Source organism: Thamnophis sirtalis, unplaced genomic scaffold (assembly GCF_051295495.1).
Source record: "Thamnophis sirtalis isolate CommonGarterSnake01/CBP01778 unplaced genomic scaffold, rThaSir2_p1.2 scaffold_8, whole genome shotgun sequence".
Taxonomy (NCBI): Eukaryota; Metazoa; Chordata; class Lepidosauria; order Squamata; family Natricidae; genus Thamnophis; species Thamnophis sirtalis.
The window spans coordinates 4,074,306-4,096,524 of NW_028261388.1; the positions used below are offsets into that span (position 1 = coordinate 4,074,306).

Sequence of the window (22,219 nt, forward strand, 5' to 3'; positions counted from 1 at the left end):
TGGAGTAAACACTGCCCCGCCTTAGGACCTTCCTTGCCGAAGTTGTTAAGCGAATCGGATAGAACCGTGAGGGGAAACCTATGACACGCGGAGCCATTTGTTAGGGGGAATGAGGTGTTGCCCTGTCAGCTCCAGCGCGCGCATGACTTTGGCCTTCTTTTAAGGCCGTTTTTCACCCTCCGGAGGCTTCCCTGAAGTCTCTGGAGGGAGAAAAACGGCCCTAGCACAAAACCGGAAGTTCCGGAACAGACTTCCGGTTTGCACGTTATGCCGTTTTTTGTGCTCCGGAGGCCTAAGGGAAGCCTCCGGAGGGTGAAAGACGGCCTGATGTGGAAACCAGAAGTCTGTTCCCGAACTTCCGGTTTGGTCCTAGGGCCGTTCCCTGGAGCCTCCGAAGGGAGAAAAACACCCCTAGGACCAAACCGGAAGTTTGGGAACAGACTTCCGGTTTCCACGTTATGCCGTTTTTTGTCCTCCGGAGGCTTAAGGGAAGCCTCCGGAGGGTGAAAGACGGCCTGACGTGGAAACCGGAAGTCTGTTCCCGAACATCCGGTTTGGTCCTAGGGCCATTCCCTCCCCCCCCCCCCCGGGACACTGAAACCGTCATAAATATGAATCGGTTGCCCAACGTCTGAATTTTGATCAAGGGAACGACAGGGACGCTGCGACAGTTGTAAGTGTGGAAAACGGTCGTAAGTGACTTTTTTTTCCAGTGCTGTTGCAACTTCACACGGTCACAAAATGAACTGTTGAAAGTCGGGGACTATCTGTATATAAAAATAAAAGCGAGCCCTTTTCTCTTCTAGCACTGATGACGTTACCTAGTTTGGTAATGAAATGTCTGCAAGAAAACCGCCAAGCTCAGAGATCACCAAGGACCCCACAATCCTTCCCTTCCCTTCCTCCTCTTCTTCCTCCTCCTCCTCCTCCTCTTCCTTCTAGCACTGATGATGTTACCTAGATGGGTAATGAAATGTCTGCAAGAAAACCCCCAAGCTCAGAGAGCACCAAGGACCTCACAATCCTTCCCTTCCCTTCCTCCTCTTCTTCCTCCTCCTCCTCCTCCTCTTCCTTCTAGCACTGATGATGTTACCTAGTTTGGTAATGAAATGTCTGCAAGAAAACCGCCAAGCTCAGAGAACACCCAACCCTGACTTACTCTTTTCTATCAGTATAGGTAGTTCTTGACTTACGACAGTTCATTTAGTGACCATTCGAAGTTACAACGGCACTGGAAAATGTGACATATGACCGTTTTTCACACTTACAACCCCACTGGAGCAGCCTTGTGGTCACATGATCAAAAATCCGGAGAGGCTCGGCAACTGGCATGTACTTACGACGGCTGCAGTGTCCCAGGGCCAGGCGGATCCCCTTTTGCGACCATCTGACAAGCCAAGTCGATTTATTTCACGACCCTTATTAACAACGGCAGCAAATCACTTGACAACTGCGGCGAGAAAGGATGTCACATGCGGGGAAAGACTCACTTGGTAACCGTCTCACTTAACTCTGGACGTGTTGGGCTCGACTGTGGTCGTAAGCCGAGGACTACCTGCATATCCCCAAGGGGAAATTTCCTGTCAGCTTCAGGGAAAGGAGATAGCCCCCTTTTTAAGGAGCCGAGGGGGCGCAGTGGTTAGTGTGCAACACTGCAGGCTACTTTAGCTGACTGCAGTTCTGCAGTTCGGCTGTTCAAACCTCACCGGCTCAGGGTTGACTCAGCCTTCCATCCTTCCGAGGTGGGTAAAATGAGGACCCGGATTGTTGTTGGGGGCAATATGCTGACTCTGTAAACCGCTTAGAGAGGGCTGAAAGCCCTATGAAGCGGTATATAAGTCTAATTGCTATTGCTATTGCTATTGCTATTTAAACGGGCGCTTTTGGGGTTCACCAGAATCGCTGAAGCTGAAGGAACCTGAGGAGGAATTGTCACCTCGAGGCTGGATTATTGCAACGCACTCTACATGGGGCTACCCTTGAAAAGCGTTCGGAGACTGCGGTTGGTTCAGAATGCGGCCGCGCGAGCTATATTGGGTGTGCCGAGGTACACCCACTTTACACCTGTCCTCCGTGAGCTGCACTGGCTACCAATTGGTCTCCGGACACAATTCAAGGTGCTGGTTATCACCTTTAAAGCCCTACATGGCTTAGGGCCAGAGTACCTTCGACACCGCCTGCTGATACATACCTCCCAGCGGCCAGTAAGATCCCACAGATTGGGCCTCCTTCAGATGCCGTCAGCCGGACAGTGTCGGCTGGCGGGCCCCCGGAGGAGAGCCTTCTCTGTGGCTGCTCCGACTCTCTGGAACCAGCTACCCCCGGAGATCCTGACCATACCCACTCTCATGGCCTTCTTCAAAGCTGTAAAAACTTGGCTGTTCCGGCAAGCATGGGGCTGTTGACCTCACTGTTGAGGTCCAGCCCCGATTAGAATGACTGTATAGCAATAGCAGTTAGACTTATATACCGCTTCATAGGGCTTTCAGCCCTCTCTAAGCGGTTTACAGAGTCAGCATATCGCCCCCAACAACAATCCGGGTCCTCATTTCACCCACCTCGGAAGGATAGAAGGCTGAGTCAACCTTGAGCCGGTGAGATTAGAACCGCCGAACTGCAGATAACAGTCAGCTGAAGTAGCCTGCAGTGCTGCACTTTAACCACTGTGCCACCTCGACTGTATGAGGGTGTTGCTGTTTTTAAACCGTTGTTTTTTTTCTCGTTATGTGTTTTTTTCTTTCTTTCTTATTTTTTGTAAGCCGCCCAGAGTCCTTTGGGATTGGGCGGCATATAAATATATTTAATAAAATAAATAAATAAATAATTTGTCTGCAGTCCGAGAAAGGGTCAAAATTGCAGAGCACACCCGTCCGTTGCAAAGAAATTATTTCAGAGACTTTGAGACTTAAATTGGGGCTTTGTCACCCAGAGATAAGTCACATCTGGACTTGCATTTTTGTACGTTGCATTTTTATAACTGGAGAAGCGCGGCTGCAGCAAACTGGAAAACTCTAGATCAAAGGATGCCCTTTGACGGCAGCCAAAGAGAAATCAAAATTCAGCTCTCTTTTTTTTTTTTCCTGTAAAGACGATAACGAATTCCAGGGCAGAAGTTCAAAAGCTAGGCGAATCTTTCAATCCGACGGGTTGGATTTTGCCCTGGAGCAAGAATACGACTTGATTGGTTCTGACCCAGCCCAAGATCTCGGAACAACCGAACTACCAGAGGGCTGGAAAAGAACTGATGTTTTTTTTTAGAATAACAGAGTTGGAAGGGACCTTGAAGGTCTTCTAGTCCAGTGTTTTTCAACCACTGTGCCGCGGCACACTAGTGTGCCGTGACATAGTGTAAGGTGTGCCGTGGGAAAAACACTTTATATATAGTCAATATAGGCACAGACTTAAATTTTTTTAACATTTTCTAATGGTGGTGTGCCTCGTGATTTTTTTCATGAAAAAAGTGTGCCTTTGCACAAAAAAGGTTGAAAAGCACTGTTCTAGTCCAACCCTCTGCTTAGGAAGGAAACCCTGAACCATAACAGACCAATGGATAGCCACCATCTTCTTAAAAATCTTCCAGTGTTGGAGCATTCACAACTTCTGGAGGCAAGTGTTAAGAGTTAAGTTAGAGTTAAGGAGGAATTTCCTGACAGTGAGAACAATTAACCAGTGGAACAGAAGTTGCCTCCAGAAGTTGTGAATGCCCCAACACTGGAAGTCTTTAAGAAGATGTTGGACAGCCATTTCTCTGAAGGGGTGTAGGGTTTCCTGCCTAGGCAGGGGGTTGGACTAGAAGACCTCCAAGGTCCCTTCCAACATTGCTATTGTATTGTATTGTATTGTATTGTATTGTATTGTATTGTATTGTATTGTATTGTATTGTATTGTATTGTATTGTATTGTATTGTAAGGACTAGGGGAGACATGATAGCTGTCTTCCAATATCTCAGGGGTTGCCACAAAGAAGAGGGAGTCAAGCTATTCTCCAAGGCACCTGAGGGCAGGAGAAAAAGCAATGGGTGGAAACTAACCAAGGAGAGAAGCAACTTAGAACTGAGGAGAAATTTCCTGACAGTGAGAACAATTAATCAGTGGAACAGAAGTTGCCTCCAGAAGTTGTGAATGCCCCAACACTGGAAGTCTTTAAGAAGATATTGGATAGCCATTTGTCTGAAACGGTATAGGGTTTCCTGCCTAGGCAGGGGGTTGGACTAGAAGACCTCCAAGGTCCCTTCCAACTCTGCTACTGTATTGTATTGTATTGTAAGTAGTTCCACTGATTCTCACGGTCAGGAAATTTCTACTTAGTTCTAGGTTGCTTCTCCCCTTGATTAGTTTCCATCCATTGCTTCTTGTCCTGTCTTCAAATGCTTGACTCCTTCTTCTTTGGAGCAGTCCCTGAGATATTGGAAGACCGCTATCAAGTCACCCCGAGTCCTTCTTTTCCTTAAACTAGACATACCCAGTTCCTGCACTGTTCCCCGACGTGGTGTAGGGTTTCCTGCCTAGGCAGGGGGTTGGACTAGAAGACCTCCAAGGTCCCTTCCAACTCTGTTTATTCTACTCTATTCTAAAATGCAATTCAGTGGTGAGAAAAGTACATTTTTTACACTTAGGCAAGAAAAAAGATATACAGATACAGAATAGGTGGTACTTGGGTCAATAGGAGTAACTGTGAGAGGGATTTTATTTCCCCTTATACTACTTGTAAGAAGTTACACAGCAGGTACAACTCCAGCATTAGATGTCAATCAAATACAAGTGCCTATGGGTTTTCAGTCCGATATCACTCCAAATATTTGTCATATGTAAAGGAATGGGCTGTAAAGAGCTTCTCAGGGTTGGGATGAAAAAGTGAAAAAGCTGTAAGAGTGTAAAGTTTGTAAGCTTAAGAGTGTAAGCTGCCCAAAGCTACCCTGGGATAAGATGGGCGGCCAGGAAATCCCACAAATAAATGTTAAAAAATAAATAAATTAAAAACCCCAAAGCATTTTAACACTTCATTGAAATAATCTCCGATAAGACATCCCAACAACTCACTCGGATTGGAAAGTAATCCCGAAAGTATCTCCAGATGGCCCAGCTCCTAATCCATTGTGATCTCCTTCCAGCTTTGAAAAAAAAAAAGAAGAGATTGAGAGAAGATATAAACAAGGAAGGTGCAGCCAAATGTCATTTTGGTGAGGCTAATTTAGTTAACCGTAATGCTCAAATCTTCATATATTATATTATTAATACGTATGTATGTTCCAGCATATCTCTGGAGCATTTCAACCAAACTTAGTACAAGGATGAGTCTGGAAACAAATACAGAGGGGGTAAAACACTCCAGGTGGGGGGGGGGTATGTATGTGCGTGCGTGTGTTCCAGCATAACTCTGGACCGCCTGGGCCGTTAAGGAGAGCGAGTGTGGCATTCTACAGCGGCAATTGTTTGTGATAGCAATAGCAATAGCAGTAATAGCAGTAGACTTATATACCGCTTCATAGGCCTTTCAGGCCTCTCTAAGCGGTTTACAGAGAGTCAGCATATTGCCCCCAACAATCTGGGTCCTCACAATCTGGTGATGTCATGGGAGGGGGAAGGGAGAGCCTGGTCTGTTAAGGAGAGTGAGTGCGGCGTCCTAGAGCGGCAATTGTTTGTGATGTCAGCTCCTTCGCAGCTTCCTCTGGAAAGCCAGCCGTGACGTTCGCCCTCCAGTGGACCAATGGGGAAGCGCCTGATGGATTTGCTTTTAACGGAATGGGAGTCGAGGGTCTTTCTTTGCTAAGGGACCGGATTGGGGCAGGCCTGACACTTACCCTTACTAGGAGTGTTCCAGTCGAAGGCGTACCACACTAAGTACAGAACTGCTATAATCCAACAGTCTGTGCAGAGCATATATATGAGGAAAATGGTGCATATAATACCTGGAAGGAAAGAGAAGATAAGAGAAAATTAATCCACGTTGGAAATTATTTCATATTTCAAGGATTTCCCCAAAGGAAAATGGAATGTTCTTTCTCTTAGGATGCAGTTTCTGCCTTCCAAAGCTAAGCTTCCACAAACCCAAAGTTGTGGCGAGTTCTAATCCCACCTTAGAAAATTGCTGACACAGGTGGTCCTCAACTTACAACAGTTCATTCAGTGACCATTCAAAGTTACAACAACAGCAGTGAAAACAAGCGACTTATGCCCGGTTTTTCAAACATTACAGCATCCCCGCGGTCTCATGATCAAAACTCAGAGGCTTGGCAACTGTCTCATCTTTACGACGGCTGCACTGTCCTGGGGTCACATGATCCCTTCCGGCGGCCTTCTGACACGCCAATAGGGGGAGCCCAGATTCGCTTAACGACTGTGTTACCAAGTCGACAACTGCGGCGATTCACTTAACAAACGTGGCAAGAGAGGTCGTTCAATGGAGCGCACGTCTCGCTTCGCAACAGAAATGCCGGGCTCCGTTGTGGTCGTAAGTCGAGGACTGTATGTTAATGAATCAATCCTCCGGGCTGAACCCTGCCCTAAAGGAACAATAAATGTGCCACGCGCAGCCAAGGGCAAGGATAATGATTCCAATCTCCCATTGGCAAGCCGGGAGCCTCCCACCTGGGTGAAGCCGTTCAAGAGCCGGTCATTAAAACGCTACCTGAGCTGCAAAGGGGAGGAAATTCCTTAAAATTCCTCTGCAATTTAATTGCACTTTGTCCCCTGAGAGAGGGAAGAAGAAGAAAAAAATAACCCTTGGAGCAATAAACATGTTTACTTGCCCAGAGATGGTGAGGCTGGCGCTGGGTGAAGACAGGCAGGAATGCCAGTTTGGCCAAAGGGGGTGGGGAATTTTGAACACCGGGAGTCCTTGACTTACAAGCTTTGGTTTAGTGGCCGTTTGATATCACAAGGGCACTGACAAAAGTGACCTGGGGCCGGTTTTGTTGAAGGTCTTGAGACGTTGGAAAAAGTGCAGAGAAGAGCAATTAAGTTGGTTAAAGGCCTGGAGATGATCTCCAAGATGCCTTCAAAATTCTATTTATTCTATTCTACTCTACATGCTATTCTATTATTCTATTTTATTCTATTTTTCTGTTCTGTTCTCTTCTATTCTGAATTCTGTTCTATTCTGAATTCTATTCCATATGCTATGCTATTCTATTCCTATTCTATTCTACAAGCTATTCTATTATTATACTCTATTCTATTGTATTGTATTCTACATTCTATTATTCTATTCTACATGCTATTCTATATGCTATTCTACTCTACATGCTATTCTATTTTATTCTATTTTTGTTCTGTTCTCTTGTATTCTGAATTCTATTCTGAATTCTATTCTATTCTATATGCTATTCTATTCTATTCCTATTCTATTCTACAAGCTATTCTATTATTGTATTCTATTCTATTGCATTGTATTCTACATTCTAATATTCTATTCTACATGCTATTCTATTATTCTATTTTATTCTGTTTTTCTGTTCTCTTCTCTTCTGAATTCTGTTCTATTCTGAATTCTCTTCTATATGCTATTCTATTCCATTCCTATTCTATTCTACAAGCTATTCTATTATTGTATTGTATTCTATTATTCTATTGTATTGTATTCTACATTCTAATATTCTATTCTACATGCTATTCTATTCTATTCTATTCCATTCTACATTCTATTCTATATGCTATTCTACTCTACATGCTATTCTATTATTCTATTTGTTTTTTAACTTTTCTCTTAAAATTTTATTTTCTGTAAGCCGCCCGGAGTCTTTCGGGATTGGGCAGCCTATAAATTTAATCAATAGAAATAAAAATAGAAATAAATATTTTATTCTATTTTTCTATTCTGTTCTCTTCTATTCTGAATTCTGTTCTATTCTATATGCTATTCTATTCTATTCCTATTCTATTCTACAAGCTATTCTATTATTGTATTGCATTCTATTCTATTATTCTATTGTATCTACATTCTATTATTCTATTATTCTATTCTACATGCTATTCTATTCTATTCTATTATTCTATTCTACTATTCTAGTATATATGACATGCTATATGATATTCTAATTATTAGTCTAGTCTACTGTTTTATTCTATTCTATTTTTAATTCTATTTTCTATTTTATTCTATTTTTTATTCTATATTCTATTCTGTTCTATTCTATTCTTCTATTCTACATGCTATTCTATTCTATTTCTATTTCTCTTCTACATGCTATTCTATTCTATTATTCTAGTCTATTATTCTAGTATTCATGACATTCTATTCTATTCTATTTTATTCTATTCTAATGGAGATTAAAACATATAAAGGACAGCTGCAGGATTTTGATCTGGCTAGTCTAGAAAAAAGAAAAAAAATGGGGGGATATGCTAGCAGCATTCCAGTACTTGAGAGATTGCCACAAACAAGAGGGGTGTGTGTGTCAAGTTATTCTCCAAAACACTCGAGGGCAGGACAAGAAACAATGGATGGAAACTAATCAAGGAGAGAAGCAACCTAGAACTGAGGAGAAACTTCCTAACAGTGAGGACAATTAATTAACCAGTGGGACTGCTTGCCACCAGAAATTGTGGGTGCTCCATCCCTGGAGGTTTTTAAGAAGAGGCTGCACACTCACTTGTCTGAAAGGGGGTTGGACTAGAAGACCTCCGAGGTCCCTTCCAACTCTGCTATTGTATTATTGTATAAATGGTATAAGGTCTCCTGCTTGAGCAGGTGGTTGGACTAGAAGACCTCCAAGGTCCCTTTGCAAACCCTCTTATTCTGATCTTTTGGGTCACGCCATGTTCTAACAATATGGTTGCCTTCCATGGTTTGATAAATGTTGCATTATTTATTTAACAATCTTCCCTGCCAAGGGCTTTGAGTTGCCTAAATAAAGAGAAATAAGCATGTTCTGGGTCATTTACCAAGGATAGGGCAGTTTAAACTTGCCAAAATCCAGAGAGGACCAGAAGAATTAACAAATACACCCCCCTCCTCCCCCAAATGTTGATGCACTTCAACTCCCAGAATCCTCCGGGCAAAGATCATACGAGCTGGGAATTATAGCACAGAACCGCTACAAGGCACTTTGTTAAAATAAAATAAAAACACCATACAAGGGAAGGTGACTCACGACCGTGTTTCTCTGAAAATAAGACGGGGTCTTATTTTCATTTGGCCCCCGAAACAAGCGCTGGGCCTTATTTTCAGGGAGGTCTTATTATGTTGGAGGTGAAGGAGGCGCCTTAACCTCGGCCCGTGGATCAGCTGATCCAGAGAGGGCCGGAAGTGCTGTCTCTGTTTCTGGCACACTCTTGCCAGACCGAGCGCCGCTGTTTTTGCGGCCGCCACTAAGAGAAGGGACGCGGGAGCTACGGTTTGTGGGAGCAGCCTCTGCGAGGCCGTCCCGCGTGGATAGCAGGTGTATGTGGAGCGCGTGGGGCATGTTCCCTCCCCTTTTCCCCCACAGGAAATGATGGGGACCGTCTGCTCATGCGTTTAAATATTTGGGGGAGGGCTTATTTTAGCACATGCACTCAAAAGCCCGATTGGGCTTATTATCCGGGGAGGTCTTATTTTCGGGGAAACAGGATATCAAGCAATATTTTCAGATGTGAGCGAGGAATGGAGGAGGGTGTCTTGGCCCAGCAATCTAGACCCTCCCCTTACTCACAGACCAGGTGAAATTCACAAAGTGGAGCATGTAAATAGCAATAGCAATAGCAGTTAGACTTATATACCGCTTCATAGGGCTTTCAGCCCTCTCTAAGCGGTTTACAGAGTCGGCATATCGCCCCCAAAAATCTGGGTCCTCATTTTACCCACCTTGGAAGGATGGACGGCTGAGTCAACCCTGAGCCGGTGAGATTTGAAAAGCCGAACTGCAGAACTGCAGTCAGCTGAAGTAGCCTGCAGTGCTGCACTCTAACCACTGCGCCACCTCGGCTCTACCACATCTGGAATATTTATCTACATGTAGCCTTCCGCTTACGGCCACAACCGAGCCCAGCATTCCTGTTGCTAAGCGAGAACTTGGTTAAGTGAGTTTTGCCCCATTTTACGACCTTTCTTGCCACGGTTTGTTAAGTGAATCACTGTGGTGGATAAGCTAGCAACACGGTTGTTAAGTGAATCGGGCTTCCCCTTGACTTGGCTCGTCAGGAGGTTGCCAAAAGAAGATCACATGACCCCGGGACATTGCAACCGTCATAAATACGAGTCAGTTGCCAAGCGTCCGAATTTGATCACGGCGCCACGGGTCTGCAACGGTTGTAAGTATGAAAAATGGTCACTTTTCCAAATGCCATGGTAACTTCAAACGGTCACTAAATGAAGAGCTGTTAAGTAGAGGACTAATTCCAGCCTCAACTGTAGTCCTCGACTTACAACGACAAGTGAAAGTGGAATTTCCAGCGTTAAATCACCGAGGTCATAAATTAAGTTATCATGTGACCGGACCTGATGATATGCCGATTTTTTTAATGTCGGTCATAAAGCGTATCACCCGGTCGTTAAACCAATCCAGAATCCCCAAATGGATGTCTTTTTTGCCAGAAACCGCTCCCAAATCACGTGACCTCAGTACGTTGCGAGCCAACGCCCATTGTCAAAATTACCCAAAATTACAGTCGCGGGACCAGAGTGGTTGCGCAGCAGTCATGCAGGCAAGTTTCAAAGCCGGCGTAAATTTGAATCGAGATCAGACGGATGGTCCTAGGTTAAGGACTACCGGTAAAGTTATCCTTGATCTTTTCAAAAGGAAAAGTGCCAAAAATGGAGATTTTCGCTCTCTGTGAGAGTGAAAAACACCAGAACGGGCATCAAGCCAGGTTTTCCGCAAACAAGATTAGAGGCGTGCCGAAAATCCATTTGTCCCAAGCAGGGGTGGGACCCTGCCCCCCGCACGCCCCCAAAAGGGCCTTGAAAAGTCACAAGTCACACTCGTATTTTGGATCATGGGGTAGATAAACCTTGGAACTGGTGTCCAGATCCTCTGGCTCGGGATGGGATCCTAACCCCCCCCTTTGGCCCTGTAAATTTTGGGACATTATCCAGGAATCTGGATAAAGACAAAAGGAATCTGAAATTAGGGAAGGAAGGAATTAGAACTCCGGGGGTTCAATCAATCAGAATAGACCTGGAAGGGGCCTTGGAGGTCTTCTAGTCCAGCCCCCTGCTCAAGCAGGAGACCTTACACCATTTCAGTCAAGCGAGTGTGCAGTCTCTTCTTAAAATCCTCCAGCACCCACAACTTCTGGAGGCAACTTCTGTTCCACTGGATAATTGTCCTCGCTGTTAGGAAGTTTCTCCTCAGTTCTAGGTTGCTTCTCTCCCTGATTAATTTCCACCCATTGCGTCTTGTCCTGCACTCTGGTGCTTTGGAAAATAAGTTGACACCACCCTCCCCTTGTTTGTGGCAATCTCTCAAGTACTCTCAAGAATGCTGCTATCATATCCCACCATTCTTTCTTTTTTCTAGACTGGCCAGTCCAAAATCCTGCAACTGTTCTTTATATGTTTTAATCTCCATTAGAATAGAATAGAATAGAATAGAATAGAATAGAATAGAATAGAATAGAATAGAATAGAATAGAATAGAATAGAATAGAATAGAATAGAATAGAATGGAATGGAATGGAATGGAACGGAACAGAATGTAGAATAGCATGTAGAATAGAAGAATAGAATAGAACAGAGAATAGAATAGAAAAGAGAATAGAATAGAATAGAAAAGAGAATAGAATAGAATAGAACAGAATAGCATGTAGAATAGAAGAATAGTAGAACAGAGAATAGAAAAGAGAATAGAATAGAACAGAACAGAATAGAATGTAGAATAGCATGTAGAATAGAAGAATAGAATAGAACAGAGAATAGAATAGAATAGAAAAGAGAACAGAACAGAATAGAATAGCATGTAGAAAAGCATGTAGAATAGAAGAACAGAACAGAGAATAGAATAGAAAAGAGAATAGAATAGAACAGAACAGAATAGCATGTAGAATAGCATGTAGAATAGAAGAAAAGAATACAAGAATAGAATAGAACAGAGAATAGAATAGCATGTAGAATGGAATGGAATAGAACAGAACAGAACAGAATGTAGAATAGCATGTAGAATAGAAGTAGAATAGCATGTAGAATGGAATGGAATAGAACAGAACAGAACAGAATGTAGAATAGCATGTAGAATAGAAGAATAGAATAGAACAGAGAATAGAATGGAATGGAATAGAATAGTATGTAGAATAGAAGAATACAATAGAACAGAGAATAGAATAGAAAAGAGAATAGAATAGAACAGAATAGAATAGCATGTAGAATAGAAGAATAGAATAGAATAGAGAATAGAATAGAAAAGAGAATAGAACAGAACAGAATAGCATGTAGAAAAGCATGTAGATGAATAGAACAGAGAATAGAATAGCATGTAGAATAGAATGGAATGGAATGGAATAGAATAGAACAGAATGTAGAATAGCATGTAGAATAGAAGAATAGAATAGAACAGAGAATAGAATAGCATGTAGAATGGAATGGAATGGAATGGAATGCAATGGAATGCAATGGAATAGAATAGAATAGAACAGAACAGAATGTAGAATAGCATGTAGAATGGAAGAATAGAACAGAGATTAGATGGAATGGAATAGAACAGAACGAACAGAATAGCCATGTAGAAAAGCATTTAAATAGAAGAAGAAAACAGAGATAGAATAGAACATAGAATAGAATAGCATGTAGAATAGAAGAATAGAATAGAACAGAGAATAGAATAGTATTTATTAGATAGACTAGACCTTATACCTGTGATGTGAATCTATTTCAGCGTGCTGGAAGTGGTACGCAGAGCCATCTCTCTGGGCACGCCAGTCATCGCCTGTTGGCTCTTTTGTGTTCTGGCAGAAGAACAGCTCCCTGGTGCGCACATGCGGGAGCGCTGGAAACTGGGAGAGCAGGTGTCCGGCGCGCATGCGCACTCCAGAAACCGAAAGCTCAACTGTCCTATCCTACTCTATCCTATGTTCTGTTCTGTTCTGTTCCTGTTCTATTCTGTTTTCCATTCCATTCCTTATTTGTCTCTCTTGAAGGCACCTTCCGTGATCCATGCATCCCTATCTCCCAAGAGCACCACCCCAAAAGTCTTGAGCGTTTGAGACAAAAGGGTCTCCTTACCCATCATAAGGAATGAGACCACCCATTGTAGCACTGAAATGACCTGCAGTTGCTTCTCCACTTTTGACTTGGACAGCCAAGACAGATCCTGAAGGGTCGACAAGATGCTGGAACCGGTCCCTGAAAAGAGAAAAGAAGAGAATTCGATCCATTGAGCGATTTCCAAGGGCTTCCCCACCGATCCCTTCCAGAGACTTTGAATGTGATTCGCCACATTCCTTATTACCGTAACTAATTAATTAATTCCCTATTAACCATTAGCTGTTAATTCCCTACTGACCATCACCAGTGTGTACGACCGTGAGAGTCGGACCAGAAGGAAGGCTGAGCGATGAAGAATTGACGCTTTTGAATTGTTGCACTGGGGAAGACTCTTGAGAATCTCTTTTAGACTGCAAGGAGATCCAATCAGTCGATCCGAAAGGCAATCAACTCTGACTGTCCTTTGGAAGGACAGATCCTGAACCTGAAGCTCAAATATTTCGGCCGCCAAATGAGAAGAGAGGACTCCTTGAAGAAGACCCCGATGTTGGGAAAGATGGACGGCGAGAGAAGAAGGGGGATGGTAGAGGAAGAAATGGTTCAATAGGGCCATCATTGACACAACAAACATGGAATTGGGCAAATTTGGGGAGACAATGGAGAGCGAAGGCTGGCGTATTGTGGTCCATGGGGGTCACAAGAGTTGGACACAACTTAGCAATTAAGAACAATTAAGACTAAACAATGAACAACATATTCACCTCAATCTGTGTGGTTCAAGTTAAGAGCAGTTGATCCAAAGCAATGCTTACTCTGCAGTCTCATACAATGTTTGTCAACTTACAACCACAACTGGGAGCAGAATTCCCACTGTAATGACTTACAGTGGGAGTCCTCAACTTACAATAGTTCATTTAGTGACCGTTCAAAGTTACAATGACACTAAAAAAAGTGACCGATGGCCGTTTTTCACATTTATGACTGTTGCACCATCCCCATGGTCGCATGATCAAAATTCAGATGCTTGGCAACTGTCACTAGACATCTGATTAAATTTCTTCTTAGTTCTAGGTTGATGGAAACTAATCAAGGGGAGTGTTGGAATTCATTGTTGGAAAGCAACTTTATGCAACAACTACAGAAGTACTCAGCCAGTAAATGGCAGTGTTTACAAGTTTGGATAACTCTATGTTCTTTTGCCCTAAGTAGAGTGTCCTGTTACAATTTAACAGGTAAGCAGTAAAGCACATGGTGACTGTACTCTTCGTTTGACCTGTGGTGCTATATATAAACAGAATTTGTCACAGAGAAGCAATCTGGAATTAAGGTTTCCTGACAGGGAGAACAATCAATCAGTGGTACAACTTGCCTTCAGAAGTTATGGGGGCGGTCTTTAAGAAGAGATTAGACAACCATTTGTCTGAAATGGTACAGGTAGCCCTCGACTTATGACAATTGAACCCAAAAGTTATGTTGTTAAGGGAGAAATTGGTTGAGTTCTGCCCCATTTTACGACCTTTCTTGCCACATTTGCTAAGTGAATCACTGCAGTTGTGAAGTTAGTAACACGGTTGTTAAGTGACTCTAGTTGTCCCATTGACTTTGCTTGCGAAACGGGGAATCATGTGACTCCGGGACGCTGCAACTGTTGTAAGTATGAGTCAACTAACCGGCATCTGAATATAAATCACATGACCACAGAGATGCTACAACGGTTGTAAGTATGAAAAATGGTCACTTTTTTCAGTGCCGTTGTAACTTTGAATGGTCCCTAAACAAACTGTTGTAATTTGAGGACTACCTGTATAAGGCTTCTTGCTCAGGCAAGGGGTTGGACTAGAGGACCTCCAAGGTCCCTTCCAACTCTGTATTCTGTACATAGCAGTGTTAAAAGCAGAGTAGAGCGAACATGGACACCCTTTTCAGCCACGCTCAGGTGTAAAGGAGAAAAAGGCTTCAGGTGAGGTTAATTTAACAGGCCAGAAGCAGGTAAAGAATAGAGGAAGTAGATTAATAGAAGATCCAACTGTTGACACGGTTTCCTTAGAGGAAAAGGAGGTCAATCTGTCCTGCTCATAAATGGACCGTGAATTTAAAAAAAAGCTTGTTTGCAAGTAGATTTTTCACCTCTGCAAATCTCCAAAAGTTATCCATTGACCAATCCGGAAACGTCAAACAAACCGAAGGGCATATCTTGCTTTTTGGCTCAGCACATAAGCATTTCCTAATGATTGGGACTTAGGTCAGGGAGGCAGGGTGGATAAAAATCAAGATATATATATATATATATATAGGCTCGATTCCCAGTAAGGGTATGGCTAGCTGATGAGAGCTAAATAAGCTTGAAATAGATCTATACTAGTCTCCCTTTATTTATTTATCAGCACAAATATAACAAATGTAACAAAAAGGCAACAGTAAAAAATATTGGGTTTCTGTCTGGATGGTCTCTTGTGACGAGCCAAAGACAGAGAATGGAAGCAGTGATCTTCCTCCCATATTTGGGCATACCAGGGGTTGTGACTTTAAATATATACCTTTCACCCTGGCTTGGCTGATAAGGAGTCGAGCTCTGTAGCTCAGTGGTTAACACATCTGCCTAATAGGCAATAGAGCACAGGTTCGATTCCCAGTAAGGGTATGGCTAGCTGATGAGAGCTAAATAGCTTGAAATAGATCTATACTAGTCTCCCTTTATTTATTTATCAGCACAAATATAACACTATATACAAGTATATATATATATCAGATTTTTTAAAAACTTACATTGGTTTTTTTTTCATTTAAATTGGATTTTTTTAAAAAATTAAATTTATTTTAATAAAATGCTTTTGGAATAAAAAAAATCTTTCTGAAGATCGTTTTCTATTTGAGGTGCATTCATAATTCAGTTTATTCAGCATGAAATGGAGCTTAGAAATATAGCATGAGTCTGTGCATTCTGCAATAATTGCATATTTGGTCAACTCATTCAATGAATCCAAGCACTGCAAACTGAGATGACATGCACTGCACTGATGCACTCACACAATTTCACGGTAACCATGAAGTGCAGATACAGATGTACGGAGTTGGAAGGGACCTTGTAGGTCATCTAGTCCAACCTCCAGCCCCAAGCAGAAGACACTACACCATTTCTGAAGTCCAGTCTCTTCTTGAAATAAATACAATACAATACAATAGCAGAGTTGGAAGGGACTTTGGAGGTCTTCTAGTCCAACCCCCTGCCTAGGCAGGAAAACCCTATACCGTTCCAGACAATCTTCTTAAAGACTTCCAGTGTTGGAGAATTCACAACTTCTGGAAGCAAGTTGTTCCACTGATTAATTGTTCTAACTGTCAGGAAATTTCTCCTCAGTTCTAAGTTGCTTCTCTCCTTGATTAGTTTCCACCCATTGCTTCTTGTCCTGCCTTCAGGTGCCTTGGAGAATAGTTTGACTTCCTCTTCTTTGTGGCAACCCCTGAGATATTAGAAGGCTGCTATCATGTCTCCCCTGGTCTTCTTTTCATTAAACTAGACATACCCAGTTCCTTCAACTGTTCCTCATATATTTTAGTCTCCAGTCCCTTAATCCTCTTTGTTGCTCTTCTCTGCACTCTTTCTAGAGTCTCCACATCTTTTCTACATCGTGGCAACAAAAACTGAATGGCGTATTCCAAGTGTGGCCTTCCCAAGACATTATATTGGCCTTACAACGAATTTCGTTGTATTTAAGTACAATGGCAATAAAGATTATACTTATAAAGTGGTATTAACCCTTCACGTGATTTTGATTCTCTCCCTCTGTTGATGCAGCCTAGAACTGTGTTGGCTTTTTTGGCAGCTGCTGCACACGGCTGGCTCCTATTTAAATGATTGTCCACTAGGACTCCAAATCCCTCTCACCGTTACTACTACTGAGCAAGGTACCACCTATACTGTACCTGTGCATTTGGTTTTTGTTGCCTAAATGTAGAACCTTTTACTCTTTTCATAAATCATAAACCATAAAACAAAGTTCAGGAATATTCCTTGATCCCCTTGTTTTGCAAATCTAGGTACACTACAAACTGTATGATGGTTTGAAGAGAAATATATCTGGCTCTAAGCGTGGGGAGGAAGGGAAAGCAGTAAAAATGAAAGCAGCTTATAAATATAATATTAAAGAGCACCTGTCATTTCAGATCCATCATGGCAGTGTCTGTTAGCGGGCATCCTCTCACCTGCTGCCCACCATGTCTTCCGCTTGTTGTGTCTCTGCCGCATCACCAGCTGTCCCATTAAAGCCACTGGGACTGTCGGTGGGTCAATAGCAGGTCGGAGATGATAGTTGCTCTTTAAAAATTATGATTTAAATCAGCCTTTTTACTAGTGATTTAAATCGAGACTTCAATCAACTTGATTTCAATCAACTTGATTTCAACCGTGATTTTGATCATGTATGTGACCATTTCAACCGTGATTTAAGTCCCCGATTTTCACCGTGATTTAAATCATGATTTAAATCGGCTCGATTTCGATCGTGACTCAAATCATGATTTCAATCGTTATTTAAAGCGACTTGATTTCAATCGTGTTTTAAAGCGGCTTGATTTCCATCGTGATTTAAAGCGACTTGATTTCAATCGTGATTTGAAGCGGCTTGATTTCAATCGTAATTCAAATCATGATTTCAATCGTGGTTTAAAGAAATTTGATTTCAATTGTGATTTAAAGCGACTTGATTTCGATCGTGATTCAAATCATTTCAATCATGATTTAAAGCGACTTGATTCAATCGTGATTTAAAGCCACTTGATTTCAATTGCGATTCAAATCATGATTTCAATCGTGATTTAAATCAACTTCATTTCAATCGTGATTTAAAACTTATTTCAATCGTGATTCAAATCATGATTTCAATCGTGATTTAGAGCCACTTGATTTCAATCAAATCCAGCCTGCAGGGAAATATGAATCTGCGGGACACAAAATTAAAAGCCTGTTTTTGCAACACCCTTGGTTTTTTCTTGGCAAAGCATCTTTGGACACGCAACCACATGTCTTTTCCTCAATATGAGCGAATTCAGAGATGTGCTGCTTTTTTTTTCCCCTTGAAGCACGTCATGGAAAGGATTTCATTTTCCGACTGCTGCATTCAAAGTTATAACGGCACTAAAGAAAAGTGACTTATGACCAGTTCTCGCACTTACAACCTTTGCAGCATCTCTATGGTCCCGTGATCAAAATTCGGGCTCTTGGCAACTGGCATGTATTTATGACAGTTGCTCTGTCCCAGGATCATGTGATCACCACTGGTCATCCTTGACTTACAACAGTTCATTTAGTGACCATTCAAACTTGCAAAGATACTAGAAAAAATCGACTTCTGATTTTTCACACTTAATGACCGTTGCAGGATCTGTATGTTCACCTGATTTACATTTGGATGTTTGACAACTGACTTACATTTATGATGTGATCCCCTTTTGTGTTTTTCTGACAAGCAAAGCAAAGTCAATGGGGAAGCCGTTAACAAATGTGGTTAGCAACTGGTTCATATTTATGACCGTTGTTGTGTTCCAAGGTACTGTGGCCCCCTTTTGCGACCTTGTGACAAGCAAAGTCAACAGGGAAATCAGATTCGGTTAACAACGGGGTCACTAACTTAACAACTGCAGTGATTCACTTAACAACTGTGGCAAGAAAGGTTGTAAAATGGGGCAAAACCACACTTAACAAATGTCTCACTTAGCAAAGTAAATTTGGGGCTTCACTGTGGTCGTACGTTGAGGACTACCCGTAGTGTAGATCTTCACCGATGTCAAGATCCTGGATTTCAACCTGCAACCCTACGCAAGGCCACCTTCCAATGTGCAGAGGAAGGAGGAAGAGAGGTTGCTATTGGCAACCTAGCAGGACTCACCTCAGTGGCCCTCAAGAGATGCTCAGTTGGAGAAATCCAGGCATATCGAGCAATTATCACATTTTAAGTGCAATGCAACCTGCCCCAAATATCCATTGGAAGGGAGGGAGGGAGGGAGGGAGAGAGGGAGGGAGGGAAGAAAGAAAGAAAGAAAGAAAGAAAGAAAGAAAGAAAGAAAGAAAGAAAGACAGAAAGACAGAAAGAAAGAAAGAAAGAAAGAAAGAAAGAAAGAAAGAAAGAAAGAAAGACGGAAGGAAGGAAGGAAGGAAGGAAGGAAGGAAGGAAGGAAGGAAGAAAGAAAGAGAAAGCGAAGAAAGAAGAGAAGGAAGGAAGGAAGGAAGGAAGGAAGGAAGGAAGGAAGGAAGGAAGGAAGGAAGGAAGGAAACCTCTCAACCCCTACTGGACTTGAGCCATTGCTGTTTCTGAGACAAGGCCCAGACCTTGCTGGATTTTCAGCCAACATTAATTTGGGAGATCAGCAGAGTTCGTTAAGAAAAATCAACCAAAATCCACAGGGCCTTAAATCAGGGAGAAAATTGCGGCATCAGCACAGTCCTACACAGTACACCATCAACCAATGGAACGGGTTGTCTTCAGACATTGTGGATGCTCCACTGGTGGAAGTTTTTAAGAGGAGATTGCACCACCATTTAGAATTCCCTGCTTGAAAGGGGGGGGGGGGGCTGGACTAGAAGACCTCCAAGGTCCCTTCCAATCTTGTTATTCTGTCCTGTTCCCACCTAGTTTGGCCAACCTGGGTGAAAGCAGACAAGGAACATGGAACAGGCAAGCAACATACAACGTAAGGGTCAGAAGGGAGCATAGAGGTCATCTAGTCCCACCCCAAAAATCTACTTCTATAGTCAAACCAGTTGTGAGGCTGGTTTCAGTTTAGATATAGCCACGACCCCTATGGTTAAAAGCTTACAAGACGGGGCGCCTCAAGCCTCCACAAGATTTTGAACTACAACTCCCAGCATGCCTCCTATTCACCGTATTGACTGAGCTTGCTGGAGATTGAAGTTTTCAGAAACTTCAGTCTCAAGATGAGGGTTTTTCCCAACCCACCAAGCCACAGATCAGTGTTCCCCAATCCTGGTACCTTTCAAACGTGGGGACTTCAACTCCCAGAATTCAGCTGTGCTGGTTAGAGAATTCTGGGAGTCGAAGTCCCCACGTTTGAAAGGCGCTGACTGAGAAAGATTGCCATGGATTGTCAGCGGTCGCAACCTTCACCATCAACAAGCACAAGCCAGGAATGCTCAAACCCTGCCTTAAAACCGCCATAAACTTTCTTAGAGCCAGTATTAGTGGCTAAGTTGCCAGCTAGAAACCCAGAGATGCTGAGTTCAAGTCCTGCCTTAGACATGAAAGCCAGCTGGGTGACTTTGGAGCAATCACCAGGAGACGGTGAGTTCTAGTCCCACTTTAGGCATGAAAGCCAAATGATTGACTCTGGGGCAATCACCAGGAGACGGTGAGTTCTAGTCCCATCGTAGCCATGAGAGTCAGATGGATAACTGAGGGAATCACCAGGAGAAGGTGAGTTCTAGTCCCACTTTAGGCATGAAAGCCAACTGGTTGACTCTCTGGGCCAATCACCAGGAGACAGTGAGTTCTAGTCCCATCGTAGCCATGAGAGTCAGATGGATAACTGAGGGAATCACCAGGAGAAGGTGAGTTCTAGTCCCACTTTAGGCATGAAAGCCAACTGGTTGACTCTGGGCCAATCACCAGGAGACAGTGAGTTCTAGTCCCGCCTTTAGCATGAACGCCAACTGGTTGACTCTGGGCCAATCACCAGGAGACGGTGAGTTCTAATCCTGCTGTAGGCATGGAAGCCAGCTGGGTGACCTTGAAACAGTCTCTCTCTCTCTCTCTCTTTCAGCCCAAGCTACCTTACAGGGTTGTTGTTGTTGTTGTAGAGAAAATAGGGGAAAGATTAGGTATCTTCACCACCTTGATTTATTAACTAACAATAATAAAAATGGGATTTAAAAAAAAAAAAAACCTCAGCTAAGTGCAGAATGTTGTCATTCCCCTGTGCCAATCTTCCTCACCCCTAAAAGTCCCAAATGGCTGGGAATCCTCGGAGTTGTTGTCCCTGCAAGGCGCAAGGAATGCGGCATAGTAGCAGCTCCAGCAGCTTCTGAAGCAATTCAGTTACGTAGGGAGATTCCTGGGGTTTTATTTTTAATTTCTCTTCCTCCTTGTGTATTTCGTTGGGAAGACAGTTGTGCAATTCGCCAGCGTTGGGTTTAATCACCCGAGCATTCTTGATCTGCACGAATCATGCGCCGTGGAAGATTGGCTTGGAAACTGGCAAGGTCAAAAGATAAATTGTTGGAAATCCTGGGGTGTGTGTGCGTATTTCTTCATGAGGCTGAGATACGGCAACAAAGCAGACTGATGGTGAATGATAGCGGATAATGGTGCTGCCGTGATAATGACAGAAATCAGAGATGTTCCCTTTGCACATATGTTCTAATCGTTCCCGACTCTAGGGGGCAGTGCTCATCTCCCTTTCAAAGCCAAAGAGCTAGTGCTGTCCAAAGACGTCTCCGTGGTCATGTGGCCGGCATGACTCAACGCCGAAGGCGCACGGAACGCTGTTCCCTTCCCACCAAAGGTGGTTCCTATTTTTCTACTTGCATTTTTTTACGTGCTTTCGAACGGCTAGGTTGGCAGAAGCTGGGACAAGTCACGGGAGCTCCCTCCGTTACGCGGGGCGCTGGGGATTCGAACCGCTGAACTGCCGCCCTTTCGGATCGACAAGCTCAGCGTCTCAGCCACTGAGCCGCCGCGTCTCTCGTGACTAGTTTAACAACTGCAAATTGATTTGCTTGACAACCGTGGCAAGGAAGAATGTAAAATGGGGCAAAAACTCACTTTGTAACTGTCTCGCTTAACAGTGGCCTGAAATCGTGGTCGTAATTTGAGGGTTCCCCGTTAATTCCACATCGGTGGGGTTTTTTTGCCACTGCAATTCCTACTAAAGGCAATCCTTTGCCAAAAGCAATCCAGAAAGACTAGGAGAGACATGATAGCAGTGTTCCAATATCTCAGGGGTTGCCCCAAAGAAGAGGGAGTCAAACTATTCTCCAAGGTACCTGAGGGCAGGACAAGAAGCAATGGATGGAAACTAATCAAGGAGAGAAGCAACCTACAACTAAGGAGGAATTTCCTGACTGTTACAACAATGAATCAGTGGAACAAC

General features: G+C 43.1%; 1 protein-coding gene across 3 annotated transcripts in view; it reads right to left on the bottom strand.

Annotated features, from left to right (window-relative positions):
- Window positions 1-22,219, bottom strand: part of DGAT2 (diacylglycerol O-acyltransferase 2) — a 49,114-nt gene that overhangs the window by 15,122 nt on the left and 11,773 nt on the right. The window contains exons 1-4 of one of the 3 annotated variants that reach the window (XM_087720986.1): window positions 17,270-18,388; window positions 13,136-13,255; window positions 5,802-5,909; window positions 5,041-5,111 (exon numbers count right to left, since the gene is read on the bottom strand). In XM_087720986.1, the coding sequence (XP_087577112.1) occupies window positions 5,041-5,111; window positions 5,802-5,909; window positions 13,136-13,255; window positions 17,270-17,378 (408 nt within the window). In that variant the 5' untranslated portion in view covers window positions 17,379-18,388. Of the gene's footprint in view, window positions 1-5,040; window positions 5,112-5,801; window positions 5,910-13,135; window positions 13,256-17,269; window positions 18,389-22,219 lie in introns of those variants that run through there. The other 2 variants (XM_087720988.1, XM_087720987.1) reach the window with 2 other exon arrangements.